Raw genomic sequence first — 21910 nt, 5'->3', positions numbered from 1 at the left:
GCTGGTGGGAAGCTGACTGCATGGCCAAGAAAAGAGAACCAGGACTTATTATTTGACACTTTCTTTGAGACAGAGTCTTGCTCTGTTGCCCAGGTTGGAGTGCAGTGGTGCAATCTCAGCTCACTGGAGCTTCAAACTCCCCGGGCTCAAGTGATCCTCCCACCTCAGCCTCCTGAGTGGCTGGGACTATAGGTATAGGAGTGTGCCACAACACCTGGCTAATTTTTGTATTTTTTTGTAGAGACAGGATTTTGCCATATTCCCCAGGTTGGTCTCAAGCCCCTGGATTCAAGCGATGCACCTATGTTGGCCTTCCAAAGTGCTGGGATTACAGGTGCAAGCCACTGGACGTGGCCAAGTCATTCAATGCTTTCAAGTTGGTTTTGTCTGAAGTGAAATCCCAGCATTAATGTCAAGGCCTTATTTAAATATATATATATTTATCTATATGCAAATGTACACGGGCTAAGATGTTCTTTTGAAGGGTTTTCTGTACCTTCTGATAATCTGTGCTTAGAGAAGTGTTTGCCACTTTAAGCAAGGTTGATTTGTAATACTAATGCCTGAAAATAAAGGGATCTCCAAATCCAGGGTCAATGGCTGGGTCCTAATACTACTGAAGGGAGACGGGCAATCTACCTCCCCCAGGAAGAGATGGAAGGTCTTCTTGCTCCTATGGTTCACAAGTTTCTCCCTCATGCCATACTCTATAGCCAGGGAGATTAAGAATGCCAGTGAGTACATCTCACCATCAAACCATTCCACAGCAGCCTTGGCAGTAGGTGGGTCTTCATAGGACACTGTGGCATCGCCTTTGGGCTTTCCTGTTTCCTTGTCCAGGTAGATGTGGATCATGGGTTGCCCAGTTCTCTTGTTCATCTAGACAAAGAATAGCATAGTTAGGCATGACTAGAATATACTAATTTGGGAGAAAAAAGTCCAGGCAAAATCCAGGAAAAGTACCAATTTTTCACATGTAGTAAGTCACTAAATGTCACCGTTTCTCCGCTTTTAAGTTTTTCAGAATTCTAAGTTATTTTCTCCTCTATCCCTGCTTTATCATAAAAACCAAAGCAGACCAAAGCGTGGAAGTGAACAGGATAGGCCCCACTCCTGCCTTAGCCATCTTCTGATGCTGGTTCGCCTGCCCTGGCATTTTCTATGCCCAGACAGGTACCCACTGAGCACAGCCACCTCGTAGGGGTAGTCAGACTTTGATACCACCACATAAGACATGACTGGCATAAAGAAAATTATCCTTAAACCGTGAAGGACAGTGTACAGGCTGTGAGTGAACTACAGGGATTCTTGGTTAGTCTAACACAGCCACTACTTCCTCCAATTAGAACAGATGACTAGTCTTTCAGCTGAATATCAGATGTGGTTGACTTGAATTCAGGAGCCACCTTGTATAAGAATATCTTCATGTGTACTTTTTTGCATTATATATGCACATGATCAGTTTAGTCTGTAATTGTTTACATATATCCAGTAACACGAGAGCAATCTATATAAGGCTTAAAAAAGATTACAATAGGATATATATATATTGATACCTGACTTAAAAAAAGGAACATGATACCTAAAAACTGAAAATATGGCAAAACTGTGGTATGAATAATGTGGAAATGCATTTTTTTCTTTTTTGTGAGACAGAGTCTCACTCTGTTGTCCAGGCTGGTCTCAAACTCCCGGGCTCAAGCAATCCTTGGGATCCTCCTGCCTTGGCCTCCCAAAGTGCTGGGATTACACATGTGAGCCACTGTACCCAGCTTGGAAATCTATTTTAACATCTTTATTTCCAAAATTTTGATGGTAAATACTACTTTCTTAACCAGGATAAACTCCACATTCCTGAATAAACTACATATTATATACATATTAAAAAGCAGTCTTTTTAATATGCTCAAGCCTGTAATCCCAGCTACTCAAGGGGCTTGAGGCTTGAACCCAGGAGGCGGAGGTTGCAGTGAGCTGACATTGTGCCACTGCACTCCAGTCTGGGCGACAGAGTGAGACTCCATCTCAAAAACACAAAGGAGTCTTGCACAGGGTAGAATATGACGGCAGACACTAAAAGCATTTTACTTTTGAGGTGTGTGATATCTGTGCACACACACACCTACAAGTAGGGAGAAATCGCCTTATATAAGATTTACCAAAATCAAATCAACTGTACTTCCTTTTTTTTTTGAGATGGAGTCTTGCTCTGTCGCCAGGCTGGAGTGCAGTGGCGCCATCTTAGCTCACTGCAACCGCTGCATCCTGGGATCAACTGATTCTCCTGCCTCAGACTCCTTAGTAGCTCAACTACAGGCGCATGTCACCACACCCGGCTAATTTCTGTATTTTTAGTAGATACGGGGTTTCACCATGTTGGCCAGGATGGTCTCGATCTCTTGACCTCGTGATCCACCCGCCTAGGCCTCCCAAAGTGCCGGGATTGTAGGCATGAGTCACCACGCCCGCCTAAAATCAACTGTATTTCTTTTTTTTTTTTTTTTTGAGACAGAGTCTCACTCTGTCGCCCAGGCTGGAGTGCAGTGGCGCCATCTCGGCTCACTGCAAGCTCCACCTCCCAGGTTCATGCCATTCTCCCGCCTCAGCCTCCCCAGCAGCTGGGACTACAGGCGCCCGCCACCAAGCCTGGCTAATTTTTTGTATTTATAGTAGAGACGGGGTTTCATCGTGTTAGCCAGGATGGTCTCGATCTCCTGACCTCGTGATCTGCCCGCCTCAGCCTCCCAAAGTGCTGGGATTACAGGCGTGAGCCACCGCGCCCGGCCAAATCAACTGTATTTCTATACAGCAGTAATAAACCAGAAAAGCGTCATTTAATGAAGACCATTAATCACAGCAACTTGAAAATAAACGAAACCTAGAAGTAAAACTAGTAAAGTTTGCAAGACCTTTAAGGAAATCGACAGTCTTTACTGAAGATCTAAATAGGCTGGGTGTGGTGGCTCACACCTGTAATCCTGGCACTTTGGGAGGCCTAGGTGGGTGGATCACGTGAGGTCAGAAGTTCAAGACCAGCCTGGCCAACATGGTGAAATCCCATCTCTACTTACAAAAACTAGCCAGGGGTGCTGGTAGGCGCCTGTAATTCCAGCTACTCGGGAGGCTGAGGCAAGGAGACCTGGGGGGCAGAGGTTACAGTGAGCCGAGATTGCGCCACTGCAATCCAGCTGGGTGAAGGAGTGAGAGTCTGTCTCAAAATAAAATAAATAATAAATAGAGACAGGCCAGGCGCGGTGGCTCACGTCTGCAATCACAAAACTTTGGGATTTGAGGCAGCAGATCACCTGAGGTCAGGAGTTCAAGACCAGCCTGACCAACATGGTGAAACCCCATCTCTACTAAAAATACAAAAATTAGCTGGGCGTGATGGCAGGCACCTGTAATCCTAGCTACTCAGGAGGCTGAGGCAGGACAATCGCTTGAACCCAGGAGCCAGAGGTTGCAGTGAGCCGAGATCGCGCCACTGCACTCCAGCCTGATGCCACAGCGAGACTGTCTCAATAAATAAATAAGCAAATAAATATACAAATAAATGGACAAATAAAATCTTCATGGGAAAAAAAAGATCACTATTACAAAAATGTAAATTCTCCTGAAATTACTTCATAGATTAGTAAATATTCAATTGGGGTTTTAAGGTTTTGAGGTTTATGGGGTTCATAAACTAACTCTAATACAGAAAAGCAAGAACTGAAAAACAGTCAAAATCCCTGAAGAAAAAATTTGCATTACTAGCTATTAAGAATTAGCATAAAGACACAATAATTTGAGGTTGGGTGCAGTGGCTCATGCTTGTAATCCCAGCAATTTGGGAGGCTGAGGTAGGTGGATCACTTGAGGCAGCCAGGAGTTCGAGACCAGCCCGGCCAACAGGCGAAAATCCATCTCCACTAAAAATATAAAAATTAGTCGGGCGTGGTGGCATGTGCCTGTAAGTCCAGCTACCTCAAGAGGCTGTGGTGGGAGAATAACTGAACCTGGGAGGCTGAGGTTGAGCAACACTCTGTCCCTAGGGGTGGAGGAGGGAAGGCCGGGTGTAGGGGCTCACACCTGTAATCCCAGCACTTTGGGAGGCGCCAAGGTGGGCAGATCACCTGAGGTCAGGAGTTTGAGACCCGCCTGACCAACACAGTGAAACCCCATCTTTACTAAAAAGACACAATTAGCTGGTAGCGCACACCTGTAATCCCAGCTACTTGGGAGGCTCAGGCAGGAGATTCACTTGAACGGAGGTTGCAGTGAGCCAAGACTTACGCCATTGCACTCCAGCCTGGGCACCAAGAGGGAAACTCCGTCTCAAAAAAAACAAAAAAAAAAAAACAAAAAAACAACAGCTAATTTTTTTTTTAAAAGGAACAAACCATAAGATATCTAGAAAGAAGTGAGGCAAAGGCAACCTTACAAAACAGCTCTCAACATCAATTCAATCTCTTTAAAATGCTCTGTGGTTTAAAGTTCTGCCAGATGACCTGGTTATGCTTTTACTGACCTTAACAACCCCACACTGCTTAAAGAAGTCTGCCAGATCATCTAGAGTCACACTGTCATTTAATCCTTGTACATAAATTGCACTGTTGTCAGAGTCTTCATCTGGATCTACAGGTGGGCCTTTCAGAGAAAACAAGACAGGAGAATTATTATCATGCATCTATATTAACTACCTGATCCCTACTGCCCAAGGGTATTCATCATAAATCTAAGAAAACTACCAAGCATACTAAGAAGAATGCTATCAAACTTTTGGTTTACTTCACTGTAGGCAATTATGAGTAGATGCTCACATAGGATTTCCCAAACTGTCCTTGACAGCAAGAATATCACACCGGTCTATAAGGCTGCTGAACTCTAGGCATGCATCTACCTCTGTACCATTAATTTATAAAGCACAATATGAAGCACAACTAGAATTCAAAATTACCTAGATCAAGATCTGGTCCTTCATCCATGGGTCCTGCCAACCAGGAAAGATCATACAAAATATTATTAGTGCACGTCTTGCAAGCTACAAACCTTACAAACACACATAGCTATCTACTATACCACCATTTGATGGGGATTCATTAAACTCAAAATGACCCGCACTGCTAAAATGGAGCAGTGCCTCTTTAACATTTGTGAAAGGTTTGCTAGGGTTTGCTTTTTTTCTTTGCTGGTTTGCTTCTAAACCATTAACCAAATACACTCTCAATGCTTATGTGCCAAATCAGTGTTAAATTTAAGTCAAAATTTTTCCTCTAAATAAACCAAATTTAAAAATTTATTCTCCCCCATATTACAGAAGCAGTTACTCAATACTTCAAGTTACCCTTTGTTTTGTAACCATAGGTTAACCTTATTACCCCTAAGACAATGCCGGCAGTACCCATTAGTCTCTTTTGTATAGATCATTTTTAAACCACTTATGAAACTAATAAAAAAATTATAGTTTTCTAAAAACTGACTGCATTTTTTTTTTAAACACTATCTATGGTAATACTCAAAAACTTACCACCAGGCTTATTGAAGCCACCTCGCTCTCCAGCGCTGCTGGGGGGATAAACGAAGAAATGAAGGCCTTTCCCTTTAAAAGCCAGTACCGCTCTGAGCCTTGGGGGGGCTCGTGGGGAAGAAGGGCACTGGCTAAACACATCTCCAAACAATGCATCTCTCTCATCTTGTCACTATGCCTTTCTTCAGGGCAGCTTGCTCAAATTTCCTCAATATACAACCTTGCTTGTCTGATTGTACACACCAGTGTGGTTGCTTCCTTTCATTTCGGGGGCTGGTATTAATAGTGCAATACTTGGCAAATTAGGAAGAAAAAATAGATCCCAAACACCCACCCCATCAGGTGAAAAACCAGAAGAGCTTGGTATAGAGGGGAGGAGCAAGTGGGGGTTAACTGCTGTGATAAACCTTTCCATGTTCATAAAGGTGCACCCTCAACCTCTCCCAAGGGAGAGCCAAATGAGGCCCAGGGTTTCCTAACAAGTCACAGTATAATAAAGCAGGAGACAACCACATTAAATTCCTACAACACACATCAGAGGACGCATCCAGCCAATCTTCAGCATAAAGCCATACATCTCAGGGCACGAATAGATTTAACAATCGCTGTGAAAGGAGAATTTACAACAAATACCAAGGCTCAACGGACTGGGGGTGCAACTTTATAGACATATCAGTTAGAATAATGACTATGGCCATGTAAAATTACTTAAAGAGGGGAGAGGGAAATATGAATTGGACTTTTTGGGTTAGATTTTGTTTTCTTTAAAATTAAATAAAGGCAGCTCCCCAGTGGGAGGCCCTGAGTTTTTTCTAACCAGTATTGCACCTTTAATACCTGAATATACAATTTCAAGCTGTTGCATGCAGCTTTGTTTCCTTTTTAAAAGTACACACCATAAAATGTTCTCTCTCTTTAAACACAAAAGTTTACACTTTAATGTTACACAATTCTAGAGTATTATACCTCCTCTGGTTCATTACCAAACAACAAGTATGCAGTTACCAAAGTTACAGAAGGATTCCATTTATACAATGAATACATTTTGTTAAAAATATTCTATGTATATTTTTCCTCTCCATATGGACACCGTGTCTAGTCCCACTTTTCATTATGCTGCCGGCTGAGTACTGAGTACGGGTACTTTTTAAGTATTGAAGTGTATACAAGGCTCTCACTTTGTAACCTGTAGCATATAAATGCGACAAAGCATGTTAAAAAGTTTCCACGTTTAACAGCCAATGAAAATATCAAAATACTGAGGCAATGAAAAAGGGCATGTTAACAACAATGAGTGCCTTACCTGTAGAAGACACTGAAAACCATCACCACACCACAATAAAAAGGGGGGGAACGAGGGAAATGCCCGTCTATCCCCACAGGATCCGACAGACTGCTTCACAGTCTGTTGAAAAACCTATGGGGAAAGCCATGGTCTCTTCTATGGCTGCAAGAGAGACTTCTCATCCAGAAAGAGGGGCCCCCTCTACTAGCAAAGTCTAGCACAATTAGTAGGATTATAACTTCTGGAGTATTTAAATAAACTTGAAATTGTATTTGCAATTTAAAAATAATAGGAATTCTAGGTGATTTGAGACGTGATGATAGTACTTTCAAGTGTCTATGTCTATTTTAAAACATCCAAAAAGAAGTGAAACCTTTATAATAGAGTATTTTACAAATCAGAAGATTGGTTTTACTTCATACCAAATCATTAAATTTTTGCCTCTTGTCAAATGACTTTCTTCCAATAAAGATTTCACTAAAGACTTTCTTAAAGTTATGCAGAATATGCAAAATAGTACTTTCAGTAGTGAAGAGTATTTGCTAATGTGGAAGTTAAAGATCAACTTTAATTCTGAAGTTCATTCTATTTTTAAAAAAATGCTATTTAATTTTTCCTTGAATACTGACACACCGAATCAAATGTAATATCTAACATTCTGCATAACTTTTTTTTTTTTTTTTTTTTTACCAGTTTATATAGGGACAGAACACACACAGAACTAGGCCTTCTGGATTATGTTAACCACCAATATTATAGCTCACCTTCATCAAAGTACAGACACCAGATAGGGAAAAGGGGATGGGAGAAGGGAGGGGAAGGGCAGGCAGAGGCAGCAGGGTTATGTCATTGATCTAAACAAAGTTTTCTAAACCAGATTGTGCCATCAATCAAAATGGTCAAACCGATTTAGACTTTCAACATCTCCAGTGGGAAGTGAGCCTATAATTATATACGTTACTCTGCAAAATGCTATTGGATTTTTCTGTGCTCCATCCAAACTCTATGTAATCAGGTGCACCTCAGGCTATAGTTTAAAGATTATGGGACCAAAATCTTCATATGTTCAACGATTCTGAGTACAAACAGAAGTTGGGGACAAACACTGTGGAAAACAGCTGCATTCCTTTTCTGCAGTATATACACCAGGTATTTCAAGACAACCATTCAAAGGCAGTTAGTTAAAAACTTAGGGTCATTAGAAGGGTTGTGTGTGTTCCATCCCAAATCTACTACCCACAGAGGCTTCTCACCTCTGGAAACCATGAAGGGAACTGAAAGCTCTGGTTTCAAAACCATTCTTTGTTCTCCCCGACCCAACGAAGTATACTGGCAGGGAAAGAAAATAAACTGCCACTTAATATATGCCACAAAGATGACATTTCCATGTTTTAGAAGATGGCTTGAGCTCAACAGATTGTCCATGGAAATGCAGAAATTAATTTCTTATGTCTTTCAGTCCCTTCTTTCCATTGAAAATCCTATGGATGAAACAAAATTAGGTAAAAGGAGAAAAGGTTTGCTCTTACCCCATTCCACCGCGTCCTCCTCCCCGCCCACCTCTGCTCATGCCTCCACGATCAAATCCCCCTCTTCCCCTGCCCCGGTTATCAGGGCCACTCATGCTCCGGTTCTCTCCTGGTCCGGAAAATCCTCCAGACTCCTGCCCATAAACACCCATGCTACTGGGGTGGTCCTGTCGGAATGAACCTGAGGAAAGAGTCACATCTGTAAGCCATGGACCAGCATTTACACCACTGCCTGATGTACTTTCTCCTGGAATCACAAAATCCTCAATTCCAAGGCATAACCAAGGCACCATCTTCTTTACATCACGATAAAGCACCCTTAATAGGTAGGCTCTTTTAAGTTCAACAAAACTGCTGGTTCATCACAGCTGAAATAACCTTATATAGTTAGCCTAGAATAAACAGTTTCTAAATAACAACAAGAAAAAAAGCCCTCTGGCTAACATATAGTTTATAGGGTTCTATATCCTAAGATGTCTCCAAAAGCAGCTTCTTTTGAGCTAAACTCAAGAAACGAAAACAGAGCCAGGTTTCTTAGGGCTTTAGCACACTGCTAGGGGCTGAGCTCCATAAATCAACACTACTCCTTTCAGTTATTGAGAAATCCCCGTGGACAGAATGTAATTTAAAAAGAGCAACGATCCTGGTACAAACTAAATTCTGAAGATAATTATGTGTTTTGGTTACCTCTCTCCACACAGAAGAACTGCAAATATTCTGTGAGGAGGATTATTCTTCCCCCTTTCCTTTTCTATTTTCTTAAAGAATCTTTATTTATTTTTAAAAAGACAGGGTCTCACTATGTTGCCCAGGGTGGTCTCAAACTCCTGGTCTCAAGTGATTCCTCCTGCCTTGGCCTCCTCCAAAGTGCTGGGATTACAGGTGTGAGCCACCATGCCCGGCCATTTTTCCCCTTAATGGATATAAACAAACAGCAACAAAAAAACATAGCTTTTACTTGACTATCAAAATCATAGTGGCCTGCAATAGCTGCCTCCCCACTTTACATTAATGACTGATAGGGAGGCCAAAAATGATGTTGGATTTACTCACTGCATACAACTTCCCCAAAGACAGCAGGGCTAGCAGTCTAAAACATTTTTTTCTGATGAATTAGTATTTCTTTTCTTTTTTGCCAAGGCATACTAAAAACAAATTGGAAAAAAAGCACTGAAATCTTCACTGGGGCATCCAAGATGTTAGCTGGAATGCCATGCCCTGAAGATGTGTCCTGGATTCCAAAAGCAAACAATGGCAAAGAGTATTCCCCCTGTTCAAAAACTCCAAACATGGCTGGGCGCAGCGGCTCATGACTGTAATCCCAACACTCTGGGTGGCTGAGGCGGGAGGATCACCTGAGGTCAGGAGTTCGGGACCAGCCTGACCAACACGGTGAAACCCCGTCTCTACAAAAAATACAAAAATTAGCTGGGTATAGTGGCAGGTGCCTATCATCTCAGCTACTCGGAAGGCTGGGGCAGGAGAATTGCTTGAACCAGGAGGCGGAGGCTGCAGTGAGCTGAGATCACACCACTGTACTCCAGCCTCAGCCCCAAGAGTGAAACTCCATCTCAAAAGAAAAACAAACCAACAAAAAAAACATCAACCCCACAAAAAAACTCTAAACACATTCATTCTTATTTGGTTTTCTCTCTTAGCAACTCACTCTGCTGCCCGTAGCTGCTGCTCTGTTGGCTATATTGACTTGGAGCTTGGCTGTAGGATCCAGTTTGGGGTGGGTAACTAGTGGGAGGCTGCTGCCCATAGCTGCTTTGTTGACCATAGCTACTCTGCTGTCCATAGCTGCTCGGTTGCCCATAGGTGTTCTGCTGAGAGTAACTGCTCTGATCATAACTAGTCGGCTGTGTGGAGGAATAGCTGAAAGAGAGAGAAGAAAAAAAAAAAAGCTTTTTTAGAAAGAAGACGCTTGTTATTTCAAATCCCCTGAATAAAAGAGACATTCACACCATGTGACACAGACATCCATAAAACAGTAGTTACTTTCTACACATCAACAATTTGAATTTCAAGTCAGCAAATACTTTTGTGTTCAGAATAAAACATTAAATGGGAGGGTAAAAAAAAAAAATTTTTTTTTTTTTTTTTTGAGACAAAGTCTTGCTCTGTTGTCCAGGCTGGAATGCAGTGGCGCGATCTCCACTCACTGCAAGCTCTGCTTCCCAGGTTCATGCCATTCTCCTGCCTCAGCCTCCTGAGTAGCTGGGACTACAGGTGCCCACCACCACGCCTGGCTAATTTTTTTGTGTTTTTAGTAGAGACAGGGTTTCACAGTGTTAGCCAGGATGGTCTCCATCTCCTGACCTCATGATCCGCCCACCTTGGCCTCCCAAAGTGCTGGGATTACAGGCATGAGCCACGGTGCCCAGCTGGGAGGGGGAAATATTACAACAACCATCTGTATAATCCTTAAAGAGTTTTCTCTTAATCATCACTCCCATTTAAAACAATGGTCATTTTCAGCTGGGAGCCGAGGCTCACGCCTGTAATCCCAGCACTTTGGAAGGCTGAAGCTGGGGGAATAGCATGAACCTGGGAGGTGGAGTTCACAGTGAGCTGAGATCCGCTACTGCACTCCAACCTCGGCGACTCAGGGACAGAGTGAAGACTCCATCTCCAAAAAAAAAAACCCAAAAAAACAGGCCGGGCGCGGTGGCTCACGCTTGTAATCCCAGCACTTTGGGAGGCCGAGGCAGGCAGATCATGAGGTCAAGAGATCAAGACCATCCTGGCTAACATGGTGAAACCCCCATCTCTACTAAAAAATACAAAAAATTAGCCGGGCCTGGTGGCGGGCGCCTGTAGTCCCAGCTACTCGGGAGGCTGAGGCAGGAGAATGGCGTGAACCTGGGAGGCGGAGCTTGCAGTGAGCCGAGATAGTGCCACTGCACTCCAGCCTGGGCGACAGAGCGAGACTCCATCTCAAAAGAACAAAACAAAACGTCATTTTCAACTATATTCAAGACAGGCAAATATGGGAGTTTAGGTGCTTCCTGTATTGTGGCAAGAATATGCATTTGGGGAAGGCTGACCCAGTGAAATGGGGACGGAGAAAATATAGAGAAAGTGAAGTGAGGCATTCAGTTCCAAGCCTGCCTGCCAATAATCTCGAGTTAACGATTTTCTGAAGGGATAAGGGTACGCAACACAAAAATAGTAGTTTTCCCTCAAAGATTTGTCTTTGCTACTTTCAATCTTTCAGACATGCCCGATTATCTATGAAATCTGAGTATTAATATAGAAAACTTCAGAATGGAGGTATTGTATGAAAGACAAAATTATGTCAATTACATGGGAGAAATTAATAGATACATCCTTGCACAGAAATGAAGCTTGAAAAGAACTGGTATTGGCCAGGTTTGAAGGCTCATGCCTGTAATCCCAGCACTTTGGGAGGCTGAGGCAGGTGGATCACCTGGGGTCAGGAGTTCGAGACCAGCCTGACCAACATGGTGAAACCCCATCTACTAAAAATACAAAAATTAGCTGGGTATGGTGGCACACGCCTATAGTCCCAGCTACTCACGAGGCTGCGGCAAGAGAATTTTTTAAACCTGGAAGGCAGAGGCTGCAGTGAGCCAAGACAGCACCACAGCACTCCAACCTGGGCAACAGAGCAAAACTCCGTCTCAAAAAAAAAAAAAAAAAAAAAAAAAAAAAAAAAAAAGGGCCAGAAGTGGTGGCTCACACCTGTAATCCCAGCACTTTGGGAGGCAAAGACAGGCGGATCACCTGAGGTCAGGGGTTCGAGACTAGCCTGACCAACATGGAAAAACACCGTCTCTACTAAAAATACAAAATTAGCTGGGTGTGGTGGCGCATGCCTGTAATGCCAGCTACTTGGGAGGCTGACACAGGAGAATCACTTTAACCTGGGAGATGAGGGTTGTGGTGAGCCAAGATCACACCATTGCACTCCAGCCTGGGTAACAGGAGTGAAACTCGGTCTCAAAAAACAAAACACACACAAAAACAAAAAAAACCCATCTGGTATTAAGCTTTACAAATCATGATGAGAAACAGTAAGGACACATATTTTAAATTCCGATTAAACTAGGCCAGAAAGTTTGAGGCTACAGGGGGCTATGACTGTGTCACTGTACCCCAGCCTGGACAACAGAGTGAGACCCAGTCTCCAAAAATAAATAAACAAAGCTTCTAACATACCACATCCCTCACCATTGCTGTATGAATTCAATAATCTCTCACTGTGTACCTATCCAACTTGCCAGACTAACTGCTATTAACTGCTCTCAATGCAATAGGTACAAACCTGCTCTGTGGAAGAAGGGTTGTAAGCCCTGCCCACTTTTGCTCCAAGCTGGCTGTATGGAGAGACACCCAATCAATTCTACTTGTTCCTAAACCTGTTCACATCTGCTGCAAAACAATGAAATGAGTGCAAAAAAGGGAACCGCTACTTCTAGCAAAACTTTTAGAGCACAATTCAAACAATTTGAAAACCCACATCTAATTAAACATGGGCTAAGAAAACTTGCAGGCTGGGCATGGTGGCTCACACCTGTAATCCCATAATCCCAGCACTTTGGGAGGCCAAGGTGGGCGGATCACTTGAGGCCAGGAGTTCAAGACCAGCCTGGCCAACATTGTGAAACCCTGTATCTACTAAAAATACAAAAACTGGGCCAGGCGCAGTGGCTCATGCCTGTATTCCCAGCACTTTGGGAGGCTGAGGCGGGCAGATCACCTGAGGATGGGAGTTCAAGACCAGCCTGACCAACATGGAGAAACCCCGTCTTTACTAAAAATACAAAATTAGCCAGGTGTCGTGGCGCCTGTATCTAATCCCAGCCACTAGGGAGGCTGAGGCAGGAGAATCGCTTGAATCCAGGAGGCAGAGGTTGCGGTGAGCCAAGATCGCGCCATTGCACTCCAGCCTGGGCAACAAGAGCAAAACTCCATCTCAAAACAAACAAACTAACTGGCTGGGCGCAGGGGCTCACGCCTGTCATCCCAGCACTTTGGGAGGCGGAGGCGGGTGGATCACCTGAGGTCAGGAGTTCCAGACCAGCTTGGCCCACATGGTGAAACCCTGTCTCTACTAAAAATACAAAAAAAAAAAAAAAAAAAAAAAATTGCCAGGTGTGGTAGTGAGCACTTGTAATCCCAGCTACTCAGGAGGCTGAAGCAGGGAATCGCTTGAACCCAGGAGGTGGAAAATGCAGTAAGCTGAGATTGTGCCATTGCACTCCAGCCTGGGCAACAAGAGCGAAACTCCATCTCAAAACAACAATAAAACAAAAAGAAAAGTTAGTCAGGCGTGGTGGCGTGCACTTGCAGTCCCAGCTACTCGGGAGGCTGAGGCATGAGAATCCCTAGGAGGCAGAGGTTGCAGTGAGCAGAGATTGTGCCACTGCACTCCAGCCTGTGCAACAGAGTGAGACCCTGTCTCAAAAAAGAAAACTTGGCCAGGCGATAATAATAAAAATAAAATAAAAAGAGTTGGCCCAAACATTAAAAGGTTAGTGCATGAATGAACCTTTATGTGTTAGGTAAAATGTAAAATGATTAAGGTGAATTATAATGCCCTGCGCTTTACTTATCCTAACTGCATTGGGGAAGATGGATCTTATAGTTCTATTTACATGTTTTCATATACTTCTGTGGGAGGCTGAGATGGGTGGATCACGAGGTCAGGAGATTGAGACCATCCTGGCCAACATAGTGAAACCCCGTTTCTACTAAAAATACAAAAAATTAGCTGGGCGTGGTGGCGGACGCCCGTAGTCCCAGCTACTCGGGAGGCTGAAGCAGGAGAATGGCGTGAACCCAGGAGGCGGAGCTTGCAGTGAGCCAAGATCGCGCCACTGCACTCCAGCCTGGGCAACAGAGAGAGACTCCGTCTCGGGGGAAAAAAAAAAAAAGAATAGTTATTAGCTGCCAGGCAACACTATGGGACCCTAGAACTGAGGCTTTAATGTAACCAAGTATGGTCAGATGACTTATCACTGCGACAGTCAGATAACATACCTTACCTGAAGAGGTCAAAGTAAGCTGGTCAACAACCTGAAAAAAATTGTTTTGTCACTGTTTTTGTTTTGCCACAAAAAGTAGACTGACCTGGTAGGAGGGTAGGATGGAGGTGCAGTGACTGGCTGCATGGGGTAGCTTCCAGGTACCTGGGGATAACTGTAGTTACTCTGTCCATATCCTAGGCTGGGCTGGTTGTAACCCCCCGTGCTAGATTGAGGTTGACTAGTCTCAGTGGGCTTGTTTCCATCCTGCGGTCTAAGAGGAGAAATAATAAATAAAATTAAAAAGTGACTTTTTTTGTGTGGCTGGTCAACCACAAAACTCCTGGGTAAGAATGCTACAAAGCTATGAGCAATAAGCAATGTTATGATTAAGCCTGGAAATAAATACAATAATAAATACAATCCTAAAGTAAACTACATCAAACTCAGTGTTGGTCCAACTATATTTGCTTGAAGACAACACTAAGGAAGGGGGAGAATCAATCATATCCACAGAAGAGACATTAATATGCTCCATTCATCACAGTAAACGCTATAAAAGCGCGTTGCGATATTGTGTGCTACCAGTTTAGGTGATCCGGGAGAAGTGATCTGTTAGGGAATAAATGCTTTTTCTCAAAGGGGACTGCTGAAGACTAGAAACTAACAATAATGTAAGTTTTAGGTTGGAGTAACATTTATGTAAGTCCACGGCATCATAAATTTAGAGAATTTGTGGGTTTGTTTCTCATTTATTAAAAACAGACCAGGCCAAGGCCAGGCGAGAATGGCTCACACCTATAATCCCAGCACTTTGGGAGGCCAAGGCTGGTGGATCACCAGGTCAGGAGATTGAGACCATCCTGGCTAAGACAGTGAAACTCTGTCTCTACTAAAAAAAAAAAAAAAAAAAAAAATTAGCCAGGCGTGGTGGCAGGCGCCTGTAGTCCCAGCTACTCGGGAGGCTGAGGCAGGAGAATGGTGTGAACCCAGGAGGCGGAGCTTGCAGTGAGCCGAGATTGCGCCACTGCGCTCCAGCCTGGGCGACAGAGCGAGACTCCGTCTCAAAAACAAACAAACAAAAAAAATCCCAGCACTTTGGGAGGCTGAGGCAGGAGGATGGTTTGAGCCCAGGAGTTTCAGACCAGCCTGGTAATATAGGGAGACCCCACCTCTACAGAAATAGAAAAATATTAGCCAGGTATGGTGGTACATGCCTGTGGTCTCAGCTACTTGGAAGGCTGAGGTGGGAGGACTGCCGGGGCATGGGAGGTGAAGGCTGCAGTGAGCTGTTGATCATGTACTCCATCCTGGGCAACAGAGAGACTCCATCTCAAAAAAACAAACTGCCAAGTACGGTGGCTCATGCCTATAATCCCAGCACCTTGGGAGGCCAAGGCAGGTGGATTGCCTGATGTCAGGAGTTCGACACCAGCCTGGCCAACATGGAGAAACCCCGTCTCTACTAGAAATACAAAAAATTGGCCAGTAGTGGTGGTTCACACCTATAATCCCAGAACTTTGGGAGGCCGAGATGGGAGGATCACGAGGTCAGGAGATCGAGACCATCCTGGTAAACACAGTGAAACCCTGTCTCTACTAAAAATACAAAAAATTAGCCGGGCATCATGGTGGGTGCCTGTAGTCCCAGCTACTTGGGAGGCTAAGGTAGGAGAATGGCATGAACCTGGGAGGTGGAGCTTGCAGTGAGCTGAGATGGTGCCACTGCACTCCAGCCTGGGCGACAGAGCGAGACTCTGTCCAAAAAAAAAAAAAAAAAAAGCAACAAACAAACAAACAAACAAAAAACACACACAGACACAAAATTAGCTGGGCAGGGTGGTGGGCACCTGTAATCCCAGCTACTCAGGAGGCTGAGGCGGGAGAATCACTTGAACCCCGGAGGCGGAGGCTCCACTGAGCCGAGATTGTGCCATTGCACTCTAGCCTGGACAACAAGAGCGAAACTCCATCTTAAAAAAAACAACCAAACTACCCAACCAACCAGAAAAAAATCATTTCCTAAACTGGGCTGCCATAAATTAATCTAACTTGGCTCAAAGTCTCCGTAATGGAAACACCAGAGTAAGGCAAAGAGACCCCTCCCAAGTCCCTGCTCGGATGAACCTGGAAGTAAGTATCCCTGTTAAATGATGCAAATTAATCTCAATTCCAAGGAAAACTCCAGGGGTTTCTATTACCTCTTGACCCTAACAGTTTACATCAAGGCTACAGCAGACTGAGTTAGAGCTATTAATATTTTAAGCAAAGTCCAAAGAATCAACAGGCAGGCCGGGTACGGTGGCACACACCTGTAATCCCAGCACTTTGGGAGGCCAAGGTAGGCGGATCACTTGAGGTCAGGAGTTCGAGACCAGCCTGGCCAACATAGTGAAACCTTGCCTCTACTAAAAATACAAAAATTCGCCGGGCATGGTGGTACATGCCCATAGTCCCCGCTATTCGGGAAGCTGAGGCAGAATTGCTTGAACCTGGGTGGTGGGTGCACTCGCCACTGCACTCCACAGCCTGGACAACAGAGCAGCACTCCAGCCTGGACAAGAGAGCAACACTCCATCTCAAAAACCAACCAACCAACCAACCCAGAAAAACCAGAGAGGGTGTAAAGTACTAACTTTTCCTGAGCTGAAATAGGTCCCACACCCTTTTCCAGTCGAAAAAGCAGTTGCCACTGATTATGAGACAGACAGCTGTTTTAAAGTGGTAACAAGTGAAAAGAAAAAAAAAAAAAAGGATGACTTAATCAAAACCCAATTCATATATAAAACCCTCCAGATATGGCTTGCATATACTGTTGCATCACAGTATCAAATGGGACTTCACACATTTGATGACACTCGGAAATGAGGCCCTTTCAGGAATAAGCCACTAAGTTTAACTTAGCTACTGCAAAGGTGGTCTACCAAGGGTAAATTACCAAGTGGCTCTGATTACTCACTGTGCATTTTAAAAGTAATTTCACGAGTGTTTGTCAGAGCTAATTTCTTACCTCTAGAGCAGATATATCTAGGTTAGAAGTTGATTTCTTGTTTATTCCCTAAAATGTCTTCTTTCAAACCAGAATTCAATGTCCTTTCAAGACTGTATACGGAAGCCACTTAAGTGACTGTCTAAAGCAAAGATCTAAAATCTTTTGTTAAGTAATAATTATACTGTATACCTGCTAACCAGTCATGGGGTATGAGCTCTGTTCATCCTATAGCAGGGTACCCAGTTAAGAATTTTTATTTGCCTATAATATTTAGATTAAGCCTCTATATAATGTAGAGAAAGTCATGTCAACTGCTTAAGCCGAGACAATAATGTTTGATTTCTTGAATATGGATATGTCCTTTCCAGACAATTAGGTCATACGACCATTTGTTGACTCACATGATGCTCCCTTCCCCTCCTGCCTGTGTGAACTACCACGTTTTTGCCAAAGAGAAAGCGGTTACCCATTTACAGGGTCAATGAAACCAAAGATAAAAGCATCAAAAGTACAATTCTATCAGTTATGCTGTTTTGAGTGAAAACACACACACACAGACACACACACACTCTCTCTCTCTACTTCTGCATTTAAAAACAATGGACTTCTCCTACCCCAAAGGTCATTCTGAAACCAGAGAACCTATTCAGTGCCATTCCTCATTTTGGCCCTTGGATGGCACCAGTTCACTTTTTTTTTTTTTTTTTTTTTTTCTGAGGCAAAGTCTTACTCTGTCGCCCAGGCTAGAGTACAATGGCGCCATCTTGGCTCACTGCAACCTCTATCTCCCAGGTTCAAGTAATTCTCCTGACTCAGCCTCCTCAGTAGCTGGGATTACAGGCATGCGCCACCACACCCAGCTAATTTTTCTGTTGTTTTTGAGACTGAGTCTTGCTATGTCACCCAGGCTGGAATGCAGCGGAGCGATCTCAGCTCACTGCAAGCTCCACCTCCCGGGTTCATGACATTCTCCTGCCTCAGCCTCCCGAGCAGCTGGGACGACAGGCGCCCACCACCATGCTCAGCTAATTTTTTGTATTTTTCAGTAGAGACGGGGCTTCACCGTGTTAGCCAGGATGGTCTCGATCTCCTGACCTTGTGATCCCCCTGCCTCAGCCTCCCAAAGTGCTGGGATTACAGGCGTGAGCCACTGCGCCCTGCCGGTTTTTTTGTATTTTTAGTAGAGACGGGGTTTCACCATGTTGGCCAGGCTGGTTTCAAACTCCTGCCCTTATATGATCTGCCCACCTCGGCCTCCCAAAGAGCTGGGATTATAGGTGTGAGCCACCACGCCCAGCCAATTTCACTGTTAAATGCAGAATATTTCTGTGGTATGTTCTAGCACATCAGTTACTGTAATTAATGTAACAGTGAACATCTGAGAGTATATGAAAGCAACCATTAATAAGGAACGAAACCACAGATTATTTTAAGTGTACACAGTTGCTTTCTTTCCCTCCAACATGAGACTGACGCATTAAGGGGACCATGGCCTTACCTTGTAGGTGCAGTGGCTGCTGGCTGCTGCCCATAGGCTGGATAAGCAGGCTGAGTGCCATATGCAGACTGAGCTGCATAGGAGGCCTGGGTGGTGGTGACTGTAGCAGTGGTGGTATCATAAGCACCAGTGCCATACCCCTGGACAGGCTGGCTGTATGCCTGGGGGGCAGTTGGAGTAGTATAACCTAGAACAAAGGAGAGCTGCATCAGATTTCAGGCCCCTCAGAGATCTGCCTAGACACTCATTATCAGAACAATTTGTAAACCACTTACTTTAAACCATCAGGATACTGAATCCCTTTAAATAGTCCCCCTTCCGCAAGAGTAGCAACAAACTGGTATTTAAAGCCTAAGTTCTCTGAATGTACCTAGTTTTTGGTAAAGTAACTGTCTCATTTGCTCTAACACCACACCTAACAGAAGTGGCATGTCATGCTACAGAAAACAGGATTCCTTCTGCCCCCTCTTGAATGCTGTGAATAGGAGACAAGTCTGTTTTTGCCAAGTCTGTACTGATTTTGCTAGCAGGTCTTCTTAACAAGTTTGTAAACAAACTTACACACCCCAAAATACCCTCAAGCAGGAATAAAACATCCCAGAAAAAAAGGTAAAAGGCAAATGACATAGCATTTTAAAATAATTAAAAAATGATCCAGGTACTAGTTCTAGCACTAAAACCTGTAATTTGGGTAGTAATTAATTTAATCACTTTCTTTTGGTCCCAAGCACTACATCATATGAAGCACAAGCTTAATTACTTGAGCACATGAGTAATAAAGATAAACTATAAATTCTAGTTGCTTAACACAGGTTATCTTTTTTTTGTAAATTATTTAAAATTAAACTTCGATACTCCTCCAAACAAACATTTAAAAAGTAATGTTTTCACATCATAAAGCAGATTCCTGCCTGGTTATCAAGTTACTCAGCTCCATTCCTCTTACTTACCTACCACAAGCAAAAGACCTTTTCCTGCTCAGCAATATTGGAGGTAAACCCTAGAGTCCCTCCTCCCCTTCAGTATTTCACTAACCAGGTGTCAGAAAAGACCTGCTCTCACAGGTATGCTGCAAAGCAAGATGCATTCTCTCCCTAGCTCCTGCCTCTGCCAGACCAGGCAGGATCCATGCCTTTCCCTTCGGGACTTCAGCGTGAAGCATGACCAAAACCACGAAAGTCTGCAGCTCCTAACTAGAGTATCTTTCCTGTAAGAGGTATTACAACCATTCCTGGTGCTGGACTCTTCTTCCTCATGGTCAATGGGTACAATTAAGCCATGCAATAAAAAGTTTGGTTTACACTTTGGGAGGCTGAGGTGGGAGGACTGCTTGAGTTTAGGAGTTAGAGACCATCCTGGGCAATGTAGTGAGACCTCGCCTCTACAAAAAACAAACAAACTTAGCTGGGCATGGTGGTGTGAGCCTTCAGTCCCAGCTACTTGGGAGGCTGAGGTGGTGGACTGCTTGAGGCTGGGAGGTCAAGGCTGCAGTAAGACAAGATCCAGCCCAGGCAACAGACACCCTATCTTAAAACAAAACAAAACAAAACAAAACAAAACTTTGGTCTAGGTGCCGGCATTTATATCCAAAAAAGAAAAAAAGTCTGTATCTCACTAAAGAAAAAGTTTCCATATTTAAATAAATCCTGAATCAAGACTGCCCATTTTAGTTAAGATTTAGGGCCTTAAAGTGTCCTCACGTACTGGCCAGAAACAAGTATCAGCTTCCTTTTGTACAATCACCATTTGTAGCAGAGAATATAATAATACCCTTTCTTCTCTACCTCAAATATTAAAAGGAAATTCTGAAATTATACACAGAGATAGTAATGTCCTTGTCAAAACTGCTGACTTAAAATGTATACGAAAGTATACATAGTTTCAGAAAACAGGAAGCCCCAAGCAATAAAAGTTTTTGAGCTGGCATGTTGTTCATCTGAACTGCTTAAGTTTTTTGCAGAGTCCTAAGGTCAACCACATAAGGCATTCATTTATTTAAATTTAATTAGAATCTAATACCATCTACCCTACCGTTCATGTACCGATTACACCCCACTACATGATACAACATCTATAAGATTTACAAGGAGGGCAATTAAAAAAAAACAAAAAACTAAAAGTGATCAGGGCAATAACTCATGTCATAAAACTATGCAGCAACAGTTTGGGCCTTGTCATGCTAAGGATTACAGCAATAGACACTGGGTTAATAAATAACCTTTTAATTAATCTGTAGTACCCACAAAAGCAGCCAAGCAAAATGAACAAAAAACAACAGAGCAAAATGATTTAATGACCAAAACAAAACAAAACAAAAGACCAGTGGCAAAAAAAGAAAACACACCTGCTATGTGCTGACAACTTGAAGGAAAAAGGTGGTAAGAAACATTACACAAACCAAAACTTTTGTTCAACGTAAAAATTAAAAGTTTTTAAGAATTCCATTCAATTGAGGTTTATATAGCCCCTTTCTTCTGAAGTTTAATTTTTAAAAATCCTAGAAGAGAACAGTGTATTTCTATGTATTCCTTCCAATGACTATCCGATAACTTTCATGTGTAAAGGCAGTATGAGGTAAGGAAAAATGCAGCATGTGTGCTTGAACCCACTCACTACCAATTAGGCTCCTGCTTAGTTTTGTTCACACAGTTTGCTCATCAGGCTTAATTTTGGTGTTTTTATACTCCAAAAGTTCTTGGGAGGATTAAGGGAGATAAGAAGGCCACCCTATAAATTGTGAATTTTATACAAACATTATTATTACTAACTGCAATTTCCAGCTCATCAAAGCTACTAGTCTCTATACTAGAGTGACCTGTACTTTTTAGGCCCACAGTCATGATAGGGCTTTCTCAACCAACGACAATGTGATACATGGCTCTAGACAACCATTAATTTGCCCATAAATCACTCCGTCTCGTTCCTGTAAAATGATCTAAGGATTTCAAAGACTAGATCTAGGCCACATTAACTTTCACACCATACTTGTTTTAAAAAATGTAATGGCTTTAATACATGAAGTTTATCTCACAATTTCAAAATTCTATGCTAAAAAATCCAAACTGCATAATCTTAGGTCCAGCTCTTCCCACAGCTGCAATTAA

At 43.2% G+C, this 21910-nt stretch overlaps 1 protein-coding gene across 3 annotated transcripts in view; it reads right to left on the bottom strand.

The window, feature by feature from the left end:
• The window catches only part of EWSR1 (EWS RNA binding protein 1), a 32313-nt gene that overhangs the window by 3305 nt on the left and 7098 nt on the right, over window positions 1-21910 (bottom strand). The window contains exons 5-12 of one of the 3 annotated variants that reach the window (XM_054470218.2): window positions 18807-18993; window positions 14423-14590; window positions 9990-10201; window positions 8324-8504; window positions 5510-5544; window positions 4940-4972; window positions 4511-4629; window positions 750-879 (exon numbers count right to left, since the gene is read on the bottom strand). In XM_054470218.2, the coding sequence (XP_054326193.1) occupies window positions 750-879; window positions 4511-4629; window positions 4940-4972; window positions 5510-5544; window positions 8324-8504; window positions 9990-10201; window positions 14423-14590; window positions 18807-18993 (1065 nt within the window). Of the gene's footprint in view, window positions 1-749; window positions 880-4510; window positions 4630-4939; window positions 4973-5509; window positions 5548-6465; window positions 6696-8323; window positions 8505-9989; window positions 10202-14422; window positions 14591-18806; window positions 18994-21910 lie in introns of those variants that run through there. The other 2 variants (XM_054470217.2, XM_054470221.2) reach the window with 2 other exon arrangements.

The sequence above is a fragment of the Pongo pygmaeus genome, chromosome 23, assembly GCF_028885625.2.
Source record: "Pongo pygmaeus isolate AG05252 chromosome 23, NHGRI_mPonPyg2-v2.0_pri, whole genome shotgun sequence".
Classification (NCBI taxonomy): Eukaryota; Metazoa; Chordata; class Mammalia; order Primates; family Hominidae; genus Pongo; species Pongo pygmaeus.
Note: the sequence above shows the minus strand (reverse complement) of the source record. Positions and strands in the feature narration are given on the sequence as shown.